General features: G+C 41.1%; 1 protein-coding gene across 1 annotated transcript in view; it reads left to right on the top strand.

Moving 5' to 3' along the window:
- The window catches only part of NTSR1 (neurotensin receptor 1), a 137,795-nt gene extending 122,330 nt beyond the window's left edge, over positions 1 to 15,465 (top strand). Inside the window, exons 3-4 of the mRNA XM_072633343.1 lie at positions 9,057 to 9,147; positions 15,076 to 15,465. Coding sequence (XP_072489444.1) covers positions 9,057 to 9,147; positions 15,076 to 15,325 — 341 coding nt within the window. The 3' untranslated portion in view covers positions 15,326 to 15,465. The remainder of the gene's footprint in view (positions 1 to 9,056; positions 9,148 to 15,075) is intronic.
- Positions 15,466 to 20,992: the final 5,527 nt, after the last annotated feature.

Below are 20,992 nucleotides of genomic sequence, written 5' to 3'. Positions count from 1 at the left end.
AGGGCATACTGAGGGAAGGAGTAATCAGAATGCAGGACTTTATGGAGTGGATGGAGGGGAGAGATGGAGAGAAAATTTGGAACTCAAAATTTTGTGGAAATGAATGTTGAAAACTAAAATTAAGTAAATAAACATTTAAAAATATAATAAAATTTACATTGTAGCTATTAAAAAATAACACAAATTTCAAAAAAATCATTAAAAGGTTAAAGAAAGTAGATTTCAGAGGGATGGCACTGTGTAACTTTCTTTTTTAAAAAAGGGGGGTGCTAGGCCAAATTAAGTTTGGGAACCTCTGATTTAAACTCACATTTAATTTTTTTTGTCTGGACTTGTGGTTTTGTCAACATAATCATAATGAGGTACTTCCAGTGCAGAAAATCTCTCCAATAATGCATATTAACAGCTTATTTGTAATTTAAAGTCTTAAAGAAATATTTAGAATACTAAAAAGTTAAGTAACTCATTGTCTCTAACATCAGGGTATGTATAAGAGCCAGTACTTGAATCCACATCTTCCTGATTCCAAGGCTTGTCATCTAACACTGTACCTCATTGGTATTTAGTTCACATTGCTATTACTATAACAACCGCTCACTTATATGGCATTTCAAAATTTACAAAGTGTTTTCCTTAGGTGATGCTAGTGTTGCTATGGAGATGAGAGATACTTAAGTATATACTATCCACAAGTCCACCAGCTAGTGTTATTTTGGAACTGAGACTTGTGGGAAGGATTTGTGAAGACAGAGGGGGATAAATAGATGGAATGAGAGAGTTTGGAATTCAAGATGAAGTTCATCCTATATTTTGGGACTACATAGGCAGATACTCTGCTTCCCAGCTTTCTTTCATTGTTGATGAAACTTCTTCCACCAATGAAGTTTTGGTTGTACTGGTGCAAACAGTGGAAAGAGACAGAGGGAAAGACATTCATACTCTCCCCTTTTGACAAACCATTTCTCCCCTTCTTCAGGAAGGTACTCCAATTCACTGAGCAATTCCTCCTAGTTTTTCTTCTCTTCCTTCTCACAAGGGGAATGAGTCCAAAACAGAAAAAGCTAAATTTTTGCAATGAATAGCATTGGCTACTGATATACCCAACAAAGTGAAACTTTCCCCTTGTTCTTTCATTGCTACCATTTACTCTCCCTTTACATAAAGAAAATTAGCACAGCATATGGAGGTTTGAGATCCCACTTCAGTATGAATGAAGGCAGGATGGAGGGAGATAGTGACTCCTACTAAAGGTCAAAAATATAATATGTTGTGATACTACTCCAAAGCTAGCTTAAATTGATAAGCAGGAGAGATTTTAAGCATAAAGAAAGAGGAAATGTAGAAGGTGTCTAGAGAGACCAATGTAGATGCACAGGGGACTCACTAACCAACTTAGATTTTTTAAAGAGGTATACAAAAGATTCATCCAAGGGCATGTATCAGGGAATGAATATGAGAACATGGCATGGCCCTATGTAAACAGTGTCAAGAGTGCCACAGCTCAAATTGAAGGTGAATAAAAATAGGCATAACCAAAAAAAGTCTCTTTCTATATTGAAAAAGAGGATGGTCAAAGAAGGCTTAGAACTGCTGCTTGGATGATGATAACTGATGATGGAAACTCTACGTCCAATTTCAGCAGGAAGTAGCTAAGGAATAAGAGACCTTCTCCACTTACCCCTAGGGATTTTCAGCCACATTCATTCAACGGGGCACAATGGGGTGCTTGAACTCAAGCCCCACCCTGAAAAAGAAAGAAAGAAAGAGAGAGAGAGAGAGAAAGAAAGAAAGAAAAAGAAAGGAAGAAAGAGAAAAAGAAAGAAAGAGAAAAAGGAAGAAAGAAAGAGAAAAAGGAAGAAAGAAAGAAAGAAAGAAAGGGAAGAAGGAAGGAAGGAGTCTAACCAGGAAACTCCAAGTTAACTGGGCAGCTTCTGGTCATCAAAATTTACCTTGTTTTGAAGAGGAAAAGAAGAGGCAGAGGAAGAGGATGAGCTGAGCTACCCAACTAGCTGGATCCTCATTCAGGCAGCTCAGTCTAATCACAGGTTGTGTTTGTCCTAAAATGATTAATGGAGTTGATATCTAAGAAAAGTCAGGTGATTAGAAAAGAACATCTACATCTCCTTGATGAATTCAATTCATCTAACCCAAATGAACTATATCCTTGGATTTTGAAAGAACTCATGGATATGACAGCTGAAAATATCAGAGGTTATGAAATATTGGAGAATGGCAAATGTTACAGTGATTCTCCTAAAAGGGAAGTGAATAGTCTGCCAACTATAGATTTTACCACCATTCTCCAGTAGCCTTCTCCACCTGGAAGATTCCTCTACCTTGTGGGGAGATCGTCTGTGAGGAGATCCTCTGATTAGTCAGGTCCTCCTTACTTTTGAAGGAAGAGCCCAGGCCAGCCATGTTCATGCTTTCATTCTTCTCTGGGCTCTTCCTTTGTCTCTCCAGACTTTTTTCTCCACCCTGCCTCTCTTCAGGTACCTTCCCCTCCTCTCTAATTTTCAACTTCCTTTTCTATGTTTTCTTCTATTAGAAAATAAGCTCTCTGAGGGGCTTATTTGCTTTTTGCTTCTATTGTATTCTGGGCTTTTTGCTTCTATTGTATCTTAGGCTTAATGAAGTGCCTCACCCATAGTAAGCTTAATAAATGTTTTTTGGCTGACTGATTAAGCTAGTGAACTTGAATTTAATTCCTGACAAAATTCTAAAATAAAACATTAAATAGATGGCTGGTGGATTTCTAGAAAAGGAAACAGCAATTACAAAGAGTCAACATGTCTTCATGAAGAATAACTCATGCCAGACTAACCTTACTTCATTTTTTTACGGAATTACTAAATTGGCAGATCAAGGGAATGTTATAGATACAGTTGGCTTAGACTTTTATCATGTATTTGATAGAAAACCTCATATTCTTCTTGGGGAAGGATAAGATGTGTGCTCTAGAGAGCAATAAAAATTAGTTAGAATCAAAATTGATTGAATGTCCAGAGGAGTAGTTGTTCATAATTCAATATCATGCTGGTAGAAGGTCTTCAATAGAGTGGCTCAGAGATTTCATCTTGACCCTGTGATTTTTTAACATAGTTTTGCCAGTGATGGGTCAAGACACAGATGGCATGCTTACCAATGCAAAAACACAAAGCTGGGAGGGCTAGTATTGGATCGTATTGCTAATAAGTGGCAGAATTGACACTAGATGACAAATTAAAGATCCAAAAATAATCTTGACAGACTCTAGCATTGAGCTAAGTCTAATACAATGAAATTAAATGATGATAAATATGTAGTATTATACTTGGCTTCAAAATATAATTTGTACTTTTCACAAGTACAACATATGGAGGGCATAGTCAGCAGTTTGTCTGAAAAAGATCAAGAGGTTTAAGTAGACTGAAAGCTCAGTGGGAATATGAGTTAACAGTTTTATGTGGCAGCCAAAAAATTGAATACAATCTCAAACTTCATTAAGGGGGCAAAGTTTCCAGGAGTAAAGAAAAGATGGCCTCTGTTATACCCTGCCTAGATTATATCTAGAGTACTGTGTTAAGATCTGGATACCACAGTTCAGGGAAAGCATTGACAAGCTGGAGAGTATCCAAACAATAGCAACCACTATGGTGACAGGCCTTGAGTTATGTCATATGAGGAAGATTGATTAAGGAACTAGGGACGTTTAGCCTGAAGAGGAGAAGGCTCAAGGGAAATATGATAGCTGCCTTCAAGTACTAGAAGGACCACCTCAGAGAAGGTGGACTGACTTGTGCTATTTGTCCCCAGGGGACAGAAGTAGGAGCAATGGATGAGAGTTGCAAAATAGAAAACTGAGGCTCGGTGGCAGGAAAAAAACTTCCAAACAATACAAACTATTCATAAATGGAATGGGCTTCTTCAGGATGTAACGAATACTGACTCAGTGGAGGTCTTTGTATAAAAACTGAATAATCAGTTGTTGGGTGTGTAGTGGAAACTCTTTTTCAAGGATGGGTTGGACTAAATGGTCACTGAGTTTCCTTCTAAATCTAAAGTTTATCTAAATCTCAATTGTGTGATCAGTAATCTTCTATAACCATGCTTGGCATTGCATTACTCCCTATTCAGAAGTGGATACTATGATTCAAGAATCTTCTGAAGGGATTCCTATTCAGGAACAGAGTATACTAGGAGAGCTCCGAGGTCCCTTTGCACTGAGATTCCATGAAACCTCCCTCAGAAGCTCATGTGTTTACTCTAAATTCCATTTACTTCCCTTAGCCCATATCCACACCCACTGTTGCCTAATAGGGCAACTCATTTAGATCTTAAATCTTTACAGGCAAAGTAGAATTCACTTACATAGCATTATGTGATAAAGAAAGATTTTGACATTAAATAGGTTAAAGAAATCAGGAGTTTATTTTAAGGAGGAAAAGAAGGGTTTTTCTCTCTAGCTAGTCAGTCTTAAGGCACTTAGTGACCAAGAGTAGCACACAATGGACCCTGGAACTGAAGCAGGTCTCTTCATGGAAAAGATTTCTTCCTGAATTCCTTTTCCTTAATACCGTTAAAGGGATTGGTTCAGTAGGATAGTATTCATTTCCACTTCCTAGGAGAGCTGACAGTTTTTGGCTGAAACTCAAGGATCTATCTAAATATGTTCTGTGACTGTTGGTGAAGGGGTGGAAGGAGGATATACCTGTCAGAGAAAGTAATCAGGCAGGACATGAGTGATAGCCCAAATCCCTGGGCCATCTTGAGAGTCTAACTGAGACTAGTTTCAAGCAAGAGCAAATTAGAATCTCCCTCACATATCAGGTCTATAAAGACATGACATGAAGCTAGAAGAACTAGCTAACAAGATGAGCTAAACAGTAAGGATCATGAGAGATGCTGACAGGCTACAGCTCTGGGCTGAATTTAATGCAAATGAAATTGGGTAAGGATAAATATAAAGTCCTTCTCCAATCAAATGTACAAGTTGAAGATGGAGGAGACATGGCCAGATAGTTCCTGTGAAAAAGACATGAAGAGAATAGTCAGGGATAGGGAGCAGTTAGAGGACAGGAAGCTTAATGTGAAACAACAGTACCCTGACAGCCCAAAAATCTTATGTGATCTTAGGACAAATAGAGAGAGGCATAGTTCTCAGAATGAGAGAAGGGATAGCCCCATATTTCCTGCCATAGTCAGAATATATCTGGAGTATTAGTGTTCATTTCTAGGTGCCACAATTTAAAGATATTGACCACCCGGAGCACATCCCAAGGGGGATCACCATAATCATAGATTTGAGTTGGAAGGAACTTTAGATAACATCAGTTCTAACCCCCTTGTTTTGTAGATAAAGAAAGTGACCATAAGAGGAGCAAAGACCATGTCGTACAAGGAACAGTTGGAGGAAATGGGAATGTTTGACCTGGAGAAAAGAAAACTTAGGGGAAACAAGTATCTTGAAAGGTTAGATACCAGAAGCTAAAGAAATAGAGAAAAGAATAGAGATCATGCCATATGAGGAATAGTTGAAGGAAATGGGGATCTTGGAGAAGAGGAAACTTCGGAGGACAAGTACTCAAAAGGGTACAATTTGGAAGAGAGGTAAAACTTATTCTGTTTGGTCCAGAGCACAGAGAATTAAGAGCAATGGGTAGAAGTTGCAGAGAGGCAGACAGTCTTCATGTAATGAAATATTTTAAATTAAACTATACAAAAGATGATCTATCTGAAGAAGTAATGAATTTCTTAGGAAGTAGTCCTATCACTATCAATCTCAATTAGAGATTGGATAACCATATTGGAGAGGCAGGTTCCCATTATGGTACAGATTGAACCTCTCAGATCCCCCAAGTTTCTTTCCATCACTGAGAGTCTGTGGTCTTGGGAGATGCTAAACATTATGAGTTCTAAAAAAAGTGGTGTGTAAATTGATGCCAATTTTAGATGAATGACAGGAGTTCTGCTATTTAAAGGAATCTTCAACTGAACCTTTTTTTGTGTGTGAAAAGAAGATTCTTTTTGGAAAGCGAAGAGTCTTGGTTAAATCCATACATATTTCCACATAATGGTGTTGCACAAAGTAGGTGCATATGTACATTTCCTTGGACTGTCCTTTCTTCAGTTCTCTGTCTAGTACATCAGCTAGATGAAATGCCATTAAGACAGACCCAAGGGGCCTTTCCCTCTTAGACTGGGCATCTTGTTTTCTCAACCTCAGAGGCAGTATGACCAAATGAAGAGATCAGAAGCCTGGACTCTGGTTTGAATCCCACGTTGACTCCCCACTAACTATCCCCAACCATAGAAATAACATTGTGCCTCAGTGAGGTGAGAATAATCAGAGAGGTCTTCCTAGAGACAGTGAGTCTGAAATAAGTTATTGCTCAGAAATAAAAAGAATAAAGGTCTCAATAGAACTGAGGGAGAGAAACAGCACCATTTGAAGAAAGCATAGAACCATAAAATGATATCTATTCCAGTCTCATCATTTTCTCCATTCATGAGTTTTCACTACATACAGTGTTCCCTCATATATAGCAATTGCTCAAGCATCCCCAAAAGAATTTATGAGCTCACAAAAGAAGAGGAGGTTCTAGATCCCAATAGAAACTGGGCTAGACGACTTCTGAGGTATCTTCCAACTTTGAGTTTCTGGGATTCAGAAAGTTGGTGGAATATAGGGGCATCAGAGAATCAAAAGAGAGCTCTTTGCATTGACAGATGGAAGATCTGAGCCTCAGAAAGGGTAAACGGTTTGTCTAAGTTCAAACTGCATGGTAACAGCAGAGAGAGATCTAAAACTTGGAGACTTCCAAACTTCTAGTCAGCATTTACTGCACCAGATTACCACACCAGAGGCCTTCCTCCTCTCCATACAATGTCAGATTTGGATAGAGCAATCATTATCTCCAGTTTGTTCATTTATTTTACACACACACACACACACACACACACACACACACACACACACACACACACACACACACACTGGCTGGCCAACTTCAAAGTACAAAATTATTTAAATGTGCTTTCCTGGGGTCAAATCATTTAGTGAACAGCTTCAACTGCCCTTCAAGGAGGGACTGACATTTGCCAGCACCCCATGCTTAAGAAATTTCTTCAGGTCCATTTAGCAGTATTCTTGATTTTTTTTTTAAATGTCAGCACTCCCTGCTGTTCCCTCTCTCACCATGTTCAGCCCCCAAACTTTGGCTTGAGACTTCATTCTTTCCAAAGATGCCACTGCATCTCATAATTATCCTCAACCTCCTGGCCCAAACAGCACCAGTGACTTTTTCTGCTTTTGTGTTGTCCAGTGAGGTTCACACTCCATACTGGGCATTTCTTCCACTCTACACTCTCTCTAAATAAACCCAAGACCTGCTTTCTGTGCAGGTTTTAGAGAGTCACGGAGTATTTGCACTTCACATCCTTGAAATGTTTGGAGTTTTCCCCCCTCTTTTTGACAAGCCCTAACAACATAATAGGCAAGATCTGGGGACAAGATGGAGAGAACAAAGAGATTCATTCTCCCTGGAATCCCACTCTTCTTCTGAGATTCCCCAGAATCTTAGATCTAGGAAAAACCATAGAAGTCATCTAATTAGACAGTTTTATCTTCCCATTGGTGAGTTAGGGGGGCATCTACCCCAAGCATGTGAAGATTCCCTCAGCAGACTGGGAAGATAAGAACGGGTTATTCCAAAGGCCATGAAGGTAGCTGAAACAAGCACTGTACCATGCTTAGAGCTTGGTCAGACATCAAAGATGCCAAAGCCATCCATGGCAACCCCAGGCCATCACCAATTGTCTTGACTTTTGTCCTGGCACTGGATTTTGATAACTTCGGAAGAGAGAGTGAAGCTGATAGACTTTATGCAACTTTGCCTCGCTTAAATCCAATTAACAAACAAGCCAAAACACTATCCCATGATGAGGACCCCATTGGCCCTCTTCAAAAACAACACACAGGCAACAACAATAATAGATGAGAAAATGGAGGCAGCAAGGTCACATGGCTAATGAGGGGCAGAAAATCAACGGGAGCCCAAGTCTTCAGTACAGTGTTCTCACTGCAGCACTGTGAGGGGCCAAACTTGAATTTAACATGACCTGAAAAGGACCTTTCCCCCCAGGTCAATGATCTAGGTCCTAGATCTAGGACCAAGGCCTCAGAAAAATAGAGGCTCTTTGGAAGAGAAGGTCTTCTCCAAGAAGTTGTCCCCCTCACCTCTGGAGAACTCCTTTGCTCTGACTGAATCAATGTCTAAGCTCCCCCTGGCTACTACCACTAGGGTACCTCTGTAGGCAAGAGAAGGCTTGGGTTTCTCTTGGGGAGAAGGGTTCATGGGGAGCCAGGCTCATGATATGTTTAGTTGCCATGACTTAAGTAAGGCAAGCTTTGGATCAAATAATTAGACCTCAAAGGCTTTATTACTTCAGAAGTAAACAGATACCCAGTCTTGCCTCCCCTCTATGAGACTGCAAAATTAATTTCATTCTTTTAAATAATTGAGGTATCAGGGGCCCAGGAATACCCTAGGAACCTCATTTCCAAAATTGATCTGAGAATGAGAACAATGTTCTCTTTTCTCATCTCCCAATGGTGCCCATCCTCCAAGTCCAAATCTTTCTTATCATATTTATTTCTTTTCAGCCTTGTTCATAATTGCTTCTGCACACATATGAGCCTACCCACCATATTTCAAGCATGCTGTTATCAGTGATCTGTCTTTTTCATCTTTACATAGGAAATGTGTTGTGCTGAGTTGAGGTGGCTAAAATACACACACACACACACACACACACACACACACACACACATGTTTTGAGTAAGCAATGCTGAGGTTTGATATAAGCACTGATTAGAATGGACCTAAATTTCTAGTTTCCAGAAGCACACAAAAACATTTACTAATAGTGTGACCTTGGCATCCCTTCCTCTCTGGATCTCATCTTCTTCATTGGTAAAATCAAGAGATTAAACTAAGTGATCTGTAAGCTCCCTTTCACTTCTGACATGCCCTGATTCTAGAGCACTAAATCCATGGTGTTTCTCTCCCTTCTAGGTGCAGTGGTCATTGCCTTTGTAGTCTGCTGGCTGCCCTACCACATTCGTCGCTTGATGTTCTGCTATGTCCCATCTGATCGCTGGTCCCCGTGAGTATCTGCTCCATGTTATGTAGAAGCCAGTGTCTGTGTACCTGAGGAATTAAGGGCCTTAAGGAAAAAAATAATTTCCCATAACATCAAGTCCAAGCCCTGGTACTTAAAGGCCAGTTCAGGGATGTTGGCTCTACCCTTCAATGATTCTGGCAGGCTTCTCAATGACTTCCACAAGAGCATGCAGTTCAGCTCCATACAAGGCTGGATAGAAAATTTAGGAAGTTAGTAGCTAAGTCTTCATTTGATATGACTTTTCCACCCACCTTGGGACAACTAGGTGGTACAGTGAATAGAGTGCCAGGCCTGGAGTCAGAAAGATTCATCTTCCTGAGTTCAAATCTGGCCTCTAACACTTACTAGCTGTATGACCCTGGCTGAGTCACATAACTCTGTTTGCCTCAATTTTCTCATCTGTAGAATGAGCTGGAGAAGGAAATGGCAAACCACTCCAGTATCTTTGCCAAGAGAACCACAAATAGGGTTTTGAAACAACTGATCAAAAACAATACCTTTTCCCAGCCCTCCTTTCACCATGTCTTGTGCCTTATGATCACAAAACCAGAACTTTCTTCAATGTGTTGGAAAGCATATCAGACTTCAATTCCAGAAAGCTGAATTGGATTTCAGGCTCAGATACTTTGAGTTACAATGAGAAGAGAACTGGACTTGGTGTATAAAAAACTGTCTTTGAGCCTTAGCTCCAACTATCCATATGAATAAGTCTCTTAACCTCTTTGAGCTTTGTTTTCCTCATTTATAAAATGGTTGTGACAATAATGCATGCACTAATTACCCAAACAATTATGACAAAAAGACTTTGTAAACCTTAAAATGATATGTCAAGTCAACAATATTGATTCAGAGCCTATTCTGTTGCACTCACTGTGCTAAGTGCTATGTTAATGTCCATCAGTATCAACAGCATCATCTTCATCAACAGCCTCACCAATGGAAGAAACCTGGTATAGTGCACGTCAGGAGACCTGAGTTCTAACCCTCGCTCTGTGTGGCTTTGGGCAAATTGCTGCTTCATTTCTGGGCCTCAGTTTTCTCCTCTGTCAAATGAGAATGTTGGACTCAAGGATCCTCCATCTCAGACATTTCACTCTTTTTTCATAAGAAGCCTTAGGAGTCCTTCAAAAAGCAAGCTTTTCTAACCTAATTTAGGTAGGATTTCATTCACAAAAGTGACCTTTTACAATAATATGTCTATTGTGCAAATTAGGGTGCCTTTGACAATCCTCATTTCTCAATAGGAAAGAGCAGTAAATGTGCTTCTCCACAAGCTAAATCCCTTGGGACTTTCCCTCTATGCCCACCAATTTTGAGAAAGGAAACCCAGGGCTCCTCATTGTAGCTTCTCCCTCCCTGTACCGAGTCACAGGATCATAGATTTAAAGCTGAAAGGGACCTAAGAAGCCACTGAGTTCAACCCCCTCATTTTATAGATGAAAAGAATAGGAACCGAAAAGATAAAATGACATGTGTCAGGTCACACAGGTACCATGGGCCAGAGGCAGAATTTGAACCCAAAGCATCTGAATCCAAATCCAGTACCTTTCCATTGTGCCACTTTTCCTCTCATAAGGAGCATGATAACCTGCTCATCCCCCTCAAACCCAGAAGCCCTGGGAAAACTCAAAACCCTTGAAGGTAAAGATCAATATCTGAAAGTAGTTTATAAAGTCAGAATTCGAATTATTTTAGGGTAAACTATTTTTCTGTCACCCTGTAGTGACTTCTCCTTCCCAGCTTTTCCAGCCTGGGCAAAATGTTACGGTTTTTCAGTCATGTCCAACTCTCCACAACCCTGTTGGGGTTTTCTTGGCAAAGATACTGTAGTGGTTTGCCATTTCCTTCTCCAGTTCATTTTACAAATGAGAAGACTGAGGCAGATAGGATTAAGTGACTTACCCAAGGTTACATAGCTGGAAAGTATCTGAAGCTGGATTTGAACTCAGGAAAATGAGACTTCCTGACTCCAGGCCTGGAACACTAACCACTGCACCACCTAGGTGCCTCCACCAGCCCTATCATACAACAGTTTTAGAGCTGGAGGGGGTGCTCAGAAATCACTCTTGTCTGACCACCTGCATCTTTAAATACAACAACATGCACTACAACAAGCATTTATTTAGCACCTGCTGCTGGCAGAGCCATGCTAAGAATTAGGGAGGATACAATCTAAATGAGACTCCTTCCTTCCTTCAGGGAGGGCAACACCTATCAAAGGCACAAGATGAACATCATAGCATTTCAGAATTTAAAAAGCCTTCAGAGGTCATCTCATCCAAACTATACATAAAAAAGGATCCCAAGAACAGCAGGTCCAGCAAGTCATCACCAGACTACACTTGGATACCTCCAACTTCTCGACGATCCATTCTACGGATATGGCCCGGGTCTATGGTTTCATTGGTATAAGGCTATATTGAGATGTACAGAGTATTAAGGGAGGACCAGTACCTCTGGTGTGAGGGCACACTGACCCCTTTTCAGGGCTTCTCCTCCACCTTTGGGTCCAACTGGTCACTCAACTCTCACCTGTGGCTCCAAGAAGCTATGACATGCACAGTGACCACACCCTGACAAAACTGTCTGGTAGATGGGCTAAACCAGGTTGAGGATAAACAATAGACCTCAAACCCATCAGTGAGTTAGTGAGATGTCTACCCCAAGCATGTAAAGACATTTCCTGGTGGATTGGGCAAATGAAAAAAGTTTGTTCCAACGGCCATGAAGGTGACTAAAGCAGGTCCTGTGGAGCGCTCAGAGCTTGGTCAGACATGCAAGATGCCAAGATCATGCATTGCATCCTGGCCCATTGTCGGTTCTCTTGACTTTGGTTTTGCCACTGGACTTCTATGACTTAGGAAGAGAGAGTGAGGCTGATGACTTTGTGCAACTCTGCCTCACTTAAATCCAATTAACAAACAAACCAAGACATCACCCCATGATGTCGTTGGTCTCTTCAAAAACAAATGACAAACAACAACAGTCCCTAAGACAAGTCCTTTCCCCCTCTCTGGGCCTCAGTTTCCTCATCTAGAGTAGAGTTGTTGTGAGGATTAAATGAGATAACTGAACACCTGGTACACATTAAGGCCCTGTGCCAGTCAGTGGGGAATTTTAAAAAATGAAATACAGAGACCCCCCCTCCCCCATGATCAAGATAATCAAGACCAGTCCTATGATGAGGCAGAGACCCTGACCTGAAGGAGCAGACAATCCGATGAGGGGTGGAAAATAAGGGAAGTGCACAAATAATTATGAGATAAGGCAAAATATGATTAAAAAGAATGCAAAGGAAAGACAACCTATATGGAAGCACTTTGTACTTCACAAATACTATAGAGTGACATAATGATCTACCCCCACAATCCAATTTTTTTTAAGTCATCCTTATGAAGGGTAACAGTTTAAACTAATTCATACTCAGGTGCTAATGTCTTTCCAGATCTATTTTTCCACTGGATTAGGATGGGGAAGCAGGAAGGTAAGGAACAGGAAGAGACCTAAAAGAAGAAAGGCAGGAGGAATTGGGGGGAAGACAGTAAAGGAAAGCTCTAACAATTTCATCATCTTCCCCGCTCTCACCTCAAGAACTTGTCCCTTCCCATTGGCACCATGGGTCCCTATCCCATCATGAAAAATGATTAATTTGAATCCCTTCTATATTCCAATAAGTATTTAACTGGTGATTCCATAGGGGTCATGAATATATGTTCTGTATATGAAGACCCAGAGCTGTGGGCAGCAGATTGTAAATTCACTTGCTTAACTATAGGGAGCTAACTAGAGGTCCTCCATCCTTGTTTTCCCTTGTTATGATGACCAAACCCAGGGTGGCAGAGGTGGCTCAATAACATAGAAAGTCCCCCAACTTATTTTTGTACCTCCAGATCATTCTCTCTTGTCCAACACGAGCAGGTGGACATCTTAAGAACATCTTACAACTACTTAATCAGTGGAGCTGTCCTATGCTTTGCCCAATCCGAGAGCCCCCTGCTGACATATCATTTCTACCTGATGTGTCATTTTGGGACCATGAAACAAGGTCTATCAACCAATGGGATTCTGTATTTTATGTAGCCCCTCCAGAGTGTTCAAATATCAAATCCGATTTCAAGCCTTATAAAAAATAAGGCCCTGCAGTAGAAGTTCCAACTTTCTAAGTGAATAATTATAAAAATTTCTTGTACCTGTGTGACCATGATTCCATGTTTTTTCTTTTCTTAATTTTTATATATTTCTTTTATTTTGACATTACCTGTATTTCCCAATATGTCCTCCCTCTCCTCCCAAAACGCCATCCTTTATAAACAAAGAATAAAAAAGGGGGAAAAGGAAAAAAGATAAGGCCCTGGAAGAAGGGAGCACATCAGGTTGTGAGAAAGATCTGAAGTCCCCTTCATTAGAGGGCACCACAGACCCTTTAATAAAGTACCATTGGCTCAGAGCTCTTCCTCAGTTGTTCTTCTTGTAGAATGGGCCATTATAATCCCTACACCGCAACTCTGTAGTCATTAGCCCCAAGCAGAGAAACTCTTCAGGAAAGAACACTGTGGCCTTCAACTAAGCCAGCTAACTTCAAGTGCCAACTACCTTATTTTTTTGCTTCCCTTGGAACAAAAATTTCACAAATAGCAATTATTCCCCACTTTTCAACTATATTACCACTCCCAAGTCCCTGAAGAGAGCCAGCTAAGTGGGCAAGAAAGACGTAGTTTCCCTCCCCGCCAAAAAGACCAGTAAGCAGGTCACTCTGTCCTCCTTCACAAAGCCCGCTTTGCTTTCCTCAGTAGCTGTCAGCAAGCTTCTGAAGGGCTATTACTTGGCCAATGAGCCCTTGCCAGGACAATCAGAAAAGGAAATTTTGCTTAGGCTACAGCCTGGGGGATTTATATGTGAGGATGGTCATGGTTTGAGGCTCAAGATTGTCCATAACAAGCCAGTCAGTCACCCAAAAGCCTGCAACAATTTAGGTGAAATCTAAGAAGATACAGAAAATTAACTAGGTAACTTAGAAAAGAATTAGGGAAAGCTATCTTCACATAGTTCAAAAATATGTAGGCTCAAACCCTGACTCTAATTCATGATAAATAAAAGCAGAGGTCTGCCATCCACATTTTAGCAAGTACTTCAAACTTACATGTTTCTCATTAAAAGCTGATTTGCTATCTCCGACAGTGGGAAGGACTTCATTCAGAGGGGACCTGCCAGGAATGAAGTCAAGAGCATTCCTGCATAGGGTGAAAAGTTGGACTGATGGCCTCTAAACCCCCTTCCAAACCCAAGATCTTAAGGTCTATTTCAAACTTGAGAGGTGGTGAGTCACTGTGGAAAGAGTGATAGACTTGGAATCAGGAAGAACTGAATTCAAATCTCATCTCAGATACTTGAGAGCTGTGTGTCACTGGGCAAATCACTTCTCTGTGCCTCAGTTTCCTAATCTGTAAAAAGAGAGAGTTGGTGTATATGACCTTCTAAGTCCCTCTCAACTCAAAATCTATGACCTTTTGATTCTAAATAAGAATCAATTTATTCTGTGTCACTGTAGAGAACAAAAATGATACCACCAGCTAAGTGTTGCAGGAAGGAAGAGTTTACTCTGGTATAAAGAAGAACTAGTCACTAATTAGAGCTTTCTAGCAATGGCTGTCTTGTGAGGTAGTAAATTCCTGTCACTGAAAGCATTCCAGTGGAAGTATTGCAAAAGAGCCCCTGGCATTAGGAGGAAGGTTGAACATCATGGTTTCTAAGATCCCTTCCAGTTGATATCAGATTTTATTACTTCAATGGTTGTGTAATTCTATGACCCAGAAAGTTACCTCTGTTCCTTTTCGTTTGTGTTTCAAAGCCGTCTAATGCACCTGGATATTCTCTTTCTTCCTCTCTTCCTCCCTACCTTTTACCCTCCAGGTTCCTCTATGATTTCTACCACTACTTCTACATGCTCACCAACGTCCTCTTCTATGTCAGCTCCACCATCAACCCCATTCTCTACAATTTGGTGTCAGCCAACTTCCGGCAGATCTTTATTTCCACCCTGGCTTTCCTCTGCCCTCCCTGGAGAAGAAGGAAAAAAAGGCCGAGGTTCTCCAGGAAGTCCAACAGCATCTCCAGCAACCACACTTTTTCCAGCAATGTCACCCGGGAAACGCTCTACTAGAGCTCCAGAGAGTTGACTCCAGGGTCATGGAAGAAGGAGTGGAAGTTGATGCCACTCCACCCTGTTCTGCCATAGTTTGAGTGCATGTGGTGGTATATTTGGCACAGTGGTGTCATTCATACATACATTGGCCTTTCACATCTTGTGACTAGCATCTATCCATTCATTTGGTTTTGGGGTTGGGTGGGAAGGGGCATTACTGACCTGGGATCAGATAAGGGGTCAGCTAGGAATTCCACCATTTTTTTTAACTTCAAAAATTGAAATTGAGACAACCTGAATTACAGAATCCATTTGTTTTCAGCATAAAAGTATTCACCGCTCCCAACTCTGCCAGCCTTCCCTCCCTCTTTCCTTTGAAAGTCCAGGGATGTGATTATTTCTCCCAGAGGCACCAAACAAGGACTTTAATGTGGAGAAATTAGTATTCAGTAAGAATGGGTTTCTTTGTTATCTACCTAATGGATATTTAGAGTCAGGGACAGGAACAAATAAATGGGCTCCTAGATCTGGGTGATTACTCATAGATGCTGAATGTTTGCTAATAAGTTCAGTATGTTTCAGGGAATTGGTAAGAAAGAGGATGGTCACGCAGCCAGAAAAGTGGTCTCTGTCCAGCTCAAGGCATTGTTCTTCCAGTTTCGGTTCTGTCTAGAAGCTTAGAATTCTGGCCCAAAAGAGGGAATGAATGAATGGCGAAGCCTGGAAAGGGTTACTGAATGAGATCTTTAACTACTCACTTGAGTTACTGCAGGTGGAAGGGATTCCTGAGATAATCATGACAGAAAACTCTTTCAAAGAACCAGCCTCACTTCCTGCCTCCAGTTCTCCCCTCAGGGTCAGTTGTTTTGGCCAATCCCACGGGACATACTCTAGTTCCTATCTTAGGAAATGATATTAGAAATGGGACTGCTCAGCCCACACCCAGGACACTCAGTCATTCCTCTCTGGGCCAAAAGCAATTCAAATCCTACATTCAATTTCATTTAATTCAAAAAATATTAAGGGATAGCTAAGTGGCACCAGCCCTGGAGTCCAGAGGTCCTTGAGTTCAAATTTGACCTCAGAGGTTTACTAGCTGTGTGACCCTGGACAAGTCACTTGACCTGATTGCCTCTCCAAAATTATTACAATTATTATTGTTGTTGAGTACCTACTGCATATAAGGTAGGTACCACACCAAATGTACAGCTCCCTCACTGGATTCTGGGAAGAGAGAAATAAATCTTAATTTTCTCTCCTCAGGATTGATAAAGTACTCTCATTTCAGCCTAGCATGCATGAAGCAGCCTCCTTCACTCTCCATCGATTGGTAAAGACCAGATGAGACCCAAATGCCCAAGAGAATAGTCTAGTTATGTCCCCATTGAACTCAGAACAGACTTCTGGCCAGGTTGCCTCTTCCCTCCCATCTCAGCCACACAAGGAATATTCTGCTCTAATTTCATTCTCCACTCATCCAGGTCAATGCATGGGAGCACCGCTGAGCATGGAATCACATAATTTGGTGGGACAAGGGAGGAAGAAGATGAAGATAACTTTCATGTCTCCTCTCCCACCCTTGACCCTCCTCATATTATTAAAGTGGCTCTATTGGCTGGCTTCACAGCTTGCTCCCCCTCACTTCTCTCCCCGTTCCCCTACTTCCTTTGTTCCATGCTTCTGATTCCATTGGATTCCTGAGAATTCCTGAAAGTCTAGTCACCTCTCTCTGTTCCCTCAGTATTTACCCCTGGTCAGTGTCACTTAAGTGGAGATCTTCCACCAGAGGAATTAGAGATATAGGAATTTGTTTATACAGAGAAACTGAGAAAAGTTACCTAAAAACAGGAGGTCCCAAGATTATTTATCACCAGCCAGCAGGCTTTGCATTTCTCAGAAGAGGTGCCACCAATGAGAGAGAAACCAAGGTTCCAGGGAGAAGGCTGAAGCCCTAACCATAACCTTTGTTGCTGTCTATTTCCTCAAGATCAAATCCAAACACTTATCTATAAAGCACTTCATAAATGTTTGTGATTGACTGATAGAACATTTATCCAATGCACTCTTGATTTTGCTTCGTGAAGACAAGGGAAAAGGAAAGTGAGACTGATGGCTTTATCCCAAGATAATGAGGAGAATTCATGTTGGTTAGAAATTAGACCGTGTATGAGTAGGTTTTTCTTTGTCCCACAACTGCAATTTTGCACAGAGACAGAGTTGAACTGGGTGAGGCAAATAATAGGGAAGGATCAAATTAGGGGGCAGAACTTTGCTTCTCAAAATCCCTCTCTTGCCCCATAGACCTATGGTACTATGAGTCAAAAATCCTCCTGTATATAAGGCCGCTACACCAGACTCAAAATAGGATGATTTTGGTAACCAACTGGCCTTTACTTCAAATGGGATGATAAACAAAAACAAACAAAAAAAAGAGCCAGGATGTCAGGTGAGAGACCTGCAGGCTACAGATAGCTGTATGACTGAGGACTCTTTCCATATCGACTGCTGGAGGACCAAGCAAGTCGACAGACTGGAACCACCAGGAACTCAACCTGAGTCCTCTCCAGCCCAAGGTCTTAAACTTGAATATTCAGAAGTTGATAATAGCAGCCTGCTGAATAGTATCTGTGCATCCTTTATACCTCTGCCAGACAAACCAAAACTGGTTAAGAGCAGCTGAAGCTCACCCGGATGCAGGGTTCCAGGTTTTCCCAAGTGATAGAGAAGTTCTTCTCTGAGAGTATTATTTCTGATCTGTCAGAAAACTCCAAGAAATTGTGTCACTTATATCGACCTTTGCAGCTGGGCAACAGGCTTTGTTTCCTGCTTGGTTACTAGCTATAGAGGAAAAGGTTATGCATGAGACATTCCACTTAAGTGTTTGAAGCCTTAAGGTGACCGGATCTGGGTAGAGTAGCAGGGGAGCCCCCAGAGGAGTCAAAGTGAGGAGCTACTTTGCATGGATGTATTTTCCTTTGAAAAAAACAGCAACTGAAGGTCAAAGGCACCTCCAGGCTAGTGAAGATTCAGGGAGCTATCATTCTCTTGGTTCACTCCACATCTGTAACCCTTCACAACAGTATTTCAACTAGGCAGCATTAGCAGGGACCTCTCCCTAGCTCAACACAGCTTGGGTGTCAGCATACTAATACTATCCTTCCCTCTCAGTGTTGGGCTCATAAACCAGCACCAGCAAGGATGTCTGACAGGAAGTAATAGTTTTCATTCTAGCTCTGCCATTGGCTTATTATATGGCCAGGCAAGTTGGAGACTCGCTGGAATTCAGTTTCCTCATCTATAAGATGAGGACAAATGCTACCCACCCTGCCTACCTCAAGGCAGTGGGATGAAGATGAAGTGAAAGAATGTGGGAAAGTACTTTGAAAAGTACAAATTATGCTACGAGTATAGGATTATTATAAGACAGGGAAGGAAAGGGAGTGATTAGCTAGATAATAGCCAAAAGTCAGATGAAGAACACTTGGACTTGGATTTCATCCCATCAAGTATCTCACAAAAAAAATACAGCTAATGAGTCCATGTCTCCAGGAGTGATATTTCAGATATAGCCCAAATGTTGTCATCAGTGTTATAATAGCTTGTTCTCTCTCTGATCAAAAACACAAACCCCAGTATATAAAGCATGTCTTCAGCCTCCTTTTGTGAAACTCTGTCTTCCTTGCTTAGCACCATGTCCAAGGTGTCCAGTGGTATGTGTTATAATTGTGTACAAACCAGCTCTCCTGTGTTTCTTAAAGTTGTCTTCAGGAACTGGATTCTTGTGTAAATGGCTGAAAGAGCTCACAGGAAAAATCCAGCTCTGTCGTTGCCACTTCCTGCTTGAAATCCCTCAGACTGTGAATCCAACAACCTGCTTGTGTGTACTTGTGATGGAATAAGTGAATTGCACATTCAAATAAATGAATACAAATCTAAGGCACGTGTGCTGTTTAAAAGCTGGGTTTCTAATGGAAGTATTGACAGCTCAAGTAACAAGCTACCCTCTCCACCAAATTTCAGTATAAGTCAAGTGGCACTGGGTTGAAAACATTTGCCAGAAGGGAATGTCTCATCATCTTTGATCACCAATACCCCTAAAAACCTGGACCTAAAGCAAAGTTATGGTACTGCAGAAACCTACAGCATATCACTATCTTACTGGCAAAGAGGAAGGCTTTGAATATTTCAATATTTTGAAGGACCAGCACTTGGAGGCAGTGCAGTATAGAGGATAGAGTGTTGGACTTGGAGTTGAGAAGGCCTAGATTCAAATCCTGCCTCTGACTCTTGCTAGGCATGAGGCCATTACTAAGTCATTTCACTTCTCCAAGTTTCAGGTTTCTCATCTGTAAAATGGGAAAAGTAACATTAATAGTATTGACCTCTATGTATTAATGTAAGGCTCAAATGCAGTAACATATCTAGAGCCCTTTGTAGACTTCAAAACACTATAAATAGCAGGTATTATTGTGCTTCTAACAAGATGGCTGTCCCCAAGCTATCAATGCAGATCACAGCCTTCTACTCTTCAGTAGACAAATTCATTAGTTGCTATAGCCAAAATAAAACTAAACAATATTTTTTAAAATAAGCTCTGGTGATTAAGCTTCTCTGAATTTAACACCCTAAGATGGTCATAGAATGAGAAAAATACATCCCACTGCCAAATCCTTGCTCAAAGCCTTCCTGGTTTCATTCCTGTCCTGAGCCCTCTTCTCTTCTCCCTCTATACTATTTCAGTTGGTGATCTCATCAGCTCCCATGGATTTGATTATCATCTCTATATTTATGCTTCTCAAATCTATTTATCCAGACCTCTCTGGTGACCTGAGTTTTGCATCTCCTACTGCCTGTTGAACATCTCAAACTGGATGTCTCATAGACATCTTAGATTCAAAGTATCCAAAGCTGAACTCATTATCTTCCTTCCCAAAACTACCCTCTCTTCTTAATTTCTCTGTTTTGGTTGAGGGAACCACCATTCTCTTAGTCACCCAAGCTCATGGTGTTATTCTCTCTCTCTGTCTCTCTCTGTCTCTGTCTCTGTCTGTCTGTCTGTCTGTCTCTCTCTCTCTGTATGTCTTTCTGTGTGTATCTATGTCTCTCTACCCAACCCCACCTCATATAAAATCTGTTGTCAAAGCCTATAGATTTTAATTTTGTAACATCTCTTCAATACACCCCCTTCTCTTTTCTGACACTGCCATCACTTTAGTACCAGTCCTCATCACCTCATGCTGGACTATTGTAACAGCTTACTGATTGATCTCCCTGATTCAAGTCTCTCCCCACTCCAGTCCATCCTTCATTCAATCATCAAAGTAGTCTTCCTTAAAGAACAGGCTTGACCATGTCACCCCGCTGTTGAATAAACTCCTAATACCCATCACATCCAAGATCATTTATAAAAGTCCTCATAAAATTATAAATTATAGTATATATAAATTATCAGTTATATTAAAAATTTTATAAATTATTAAAGTCCTTAATAAACAGCCCCTCACCACCTTTCTTTGCTACTTACATCTTATATTCCCCACCCTCTGCCACATACTGGTCACTGACCTCCTTGTCCTTCCTCAAACAAGACACTCCATCTCTCAGTTCAAGGTATTTTCTCTGGCTGTCTCCCATGCCTGGAATGCTTCCCCTCCTCATCTGTGCCTCCTGGCTTCCCTAACTTCC

This window comes from Notamacropus eugenii, chromosome 1, assembly GCF_028372415.1.
Source record: "Notamacropus eugenii isolate mMacEug1 chromosome 1, mMacEug1.pri_v2, whole genome shotgun sequence".
In the NCBI taxonomy this organism is placed as follows: domain Eukaryota; kingdom Metazoa; phylum Chordata; class Mammalia; order Diprotodontia; family Macropodidae; genus Notamacropus; species Notamacropus eugenii.
The sequence above is the reverse complement of the archived record's forward strand: the minus strand, read 5'-3'. Positions and strand labels throughout refer to the sequence as shown.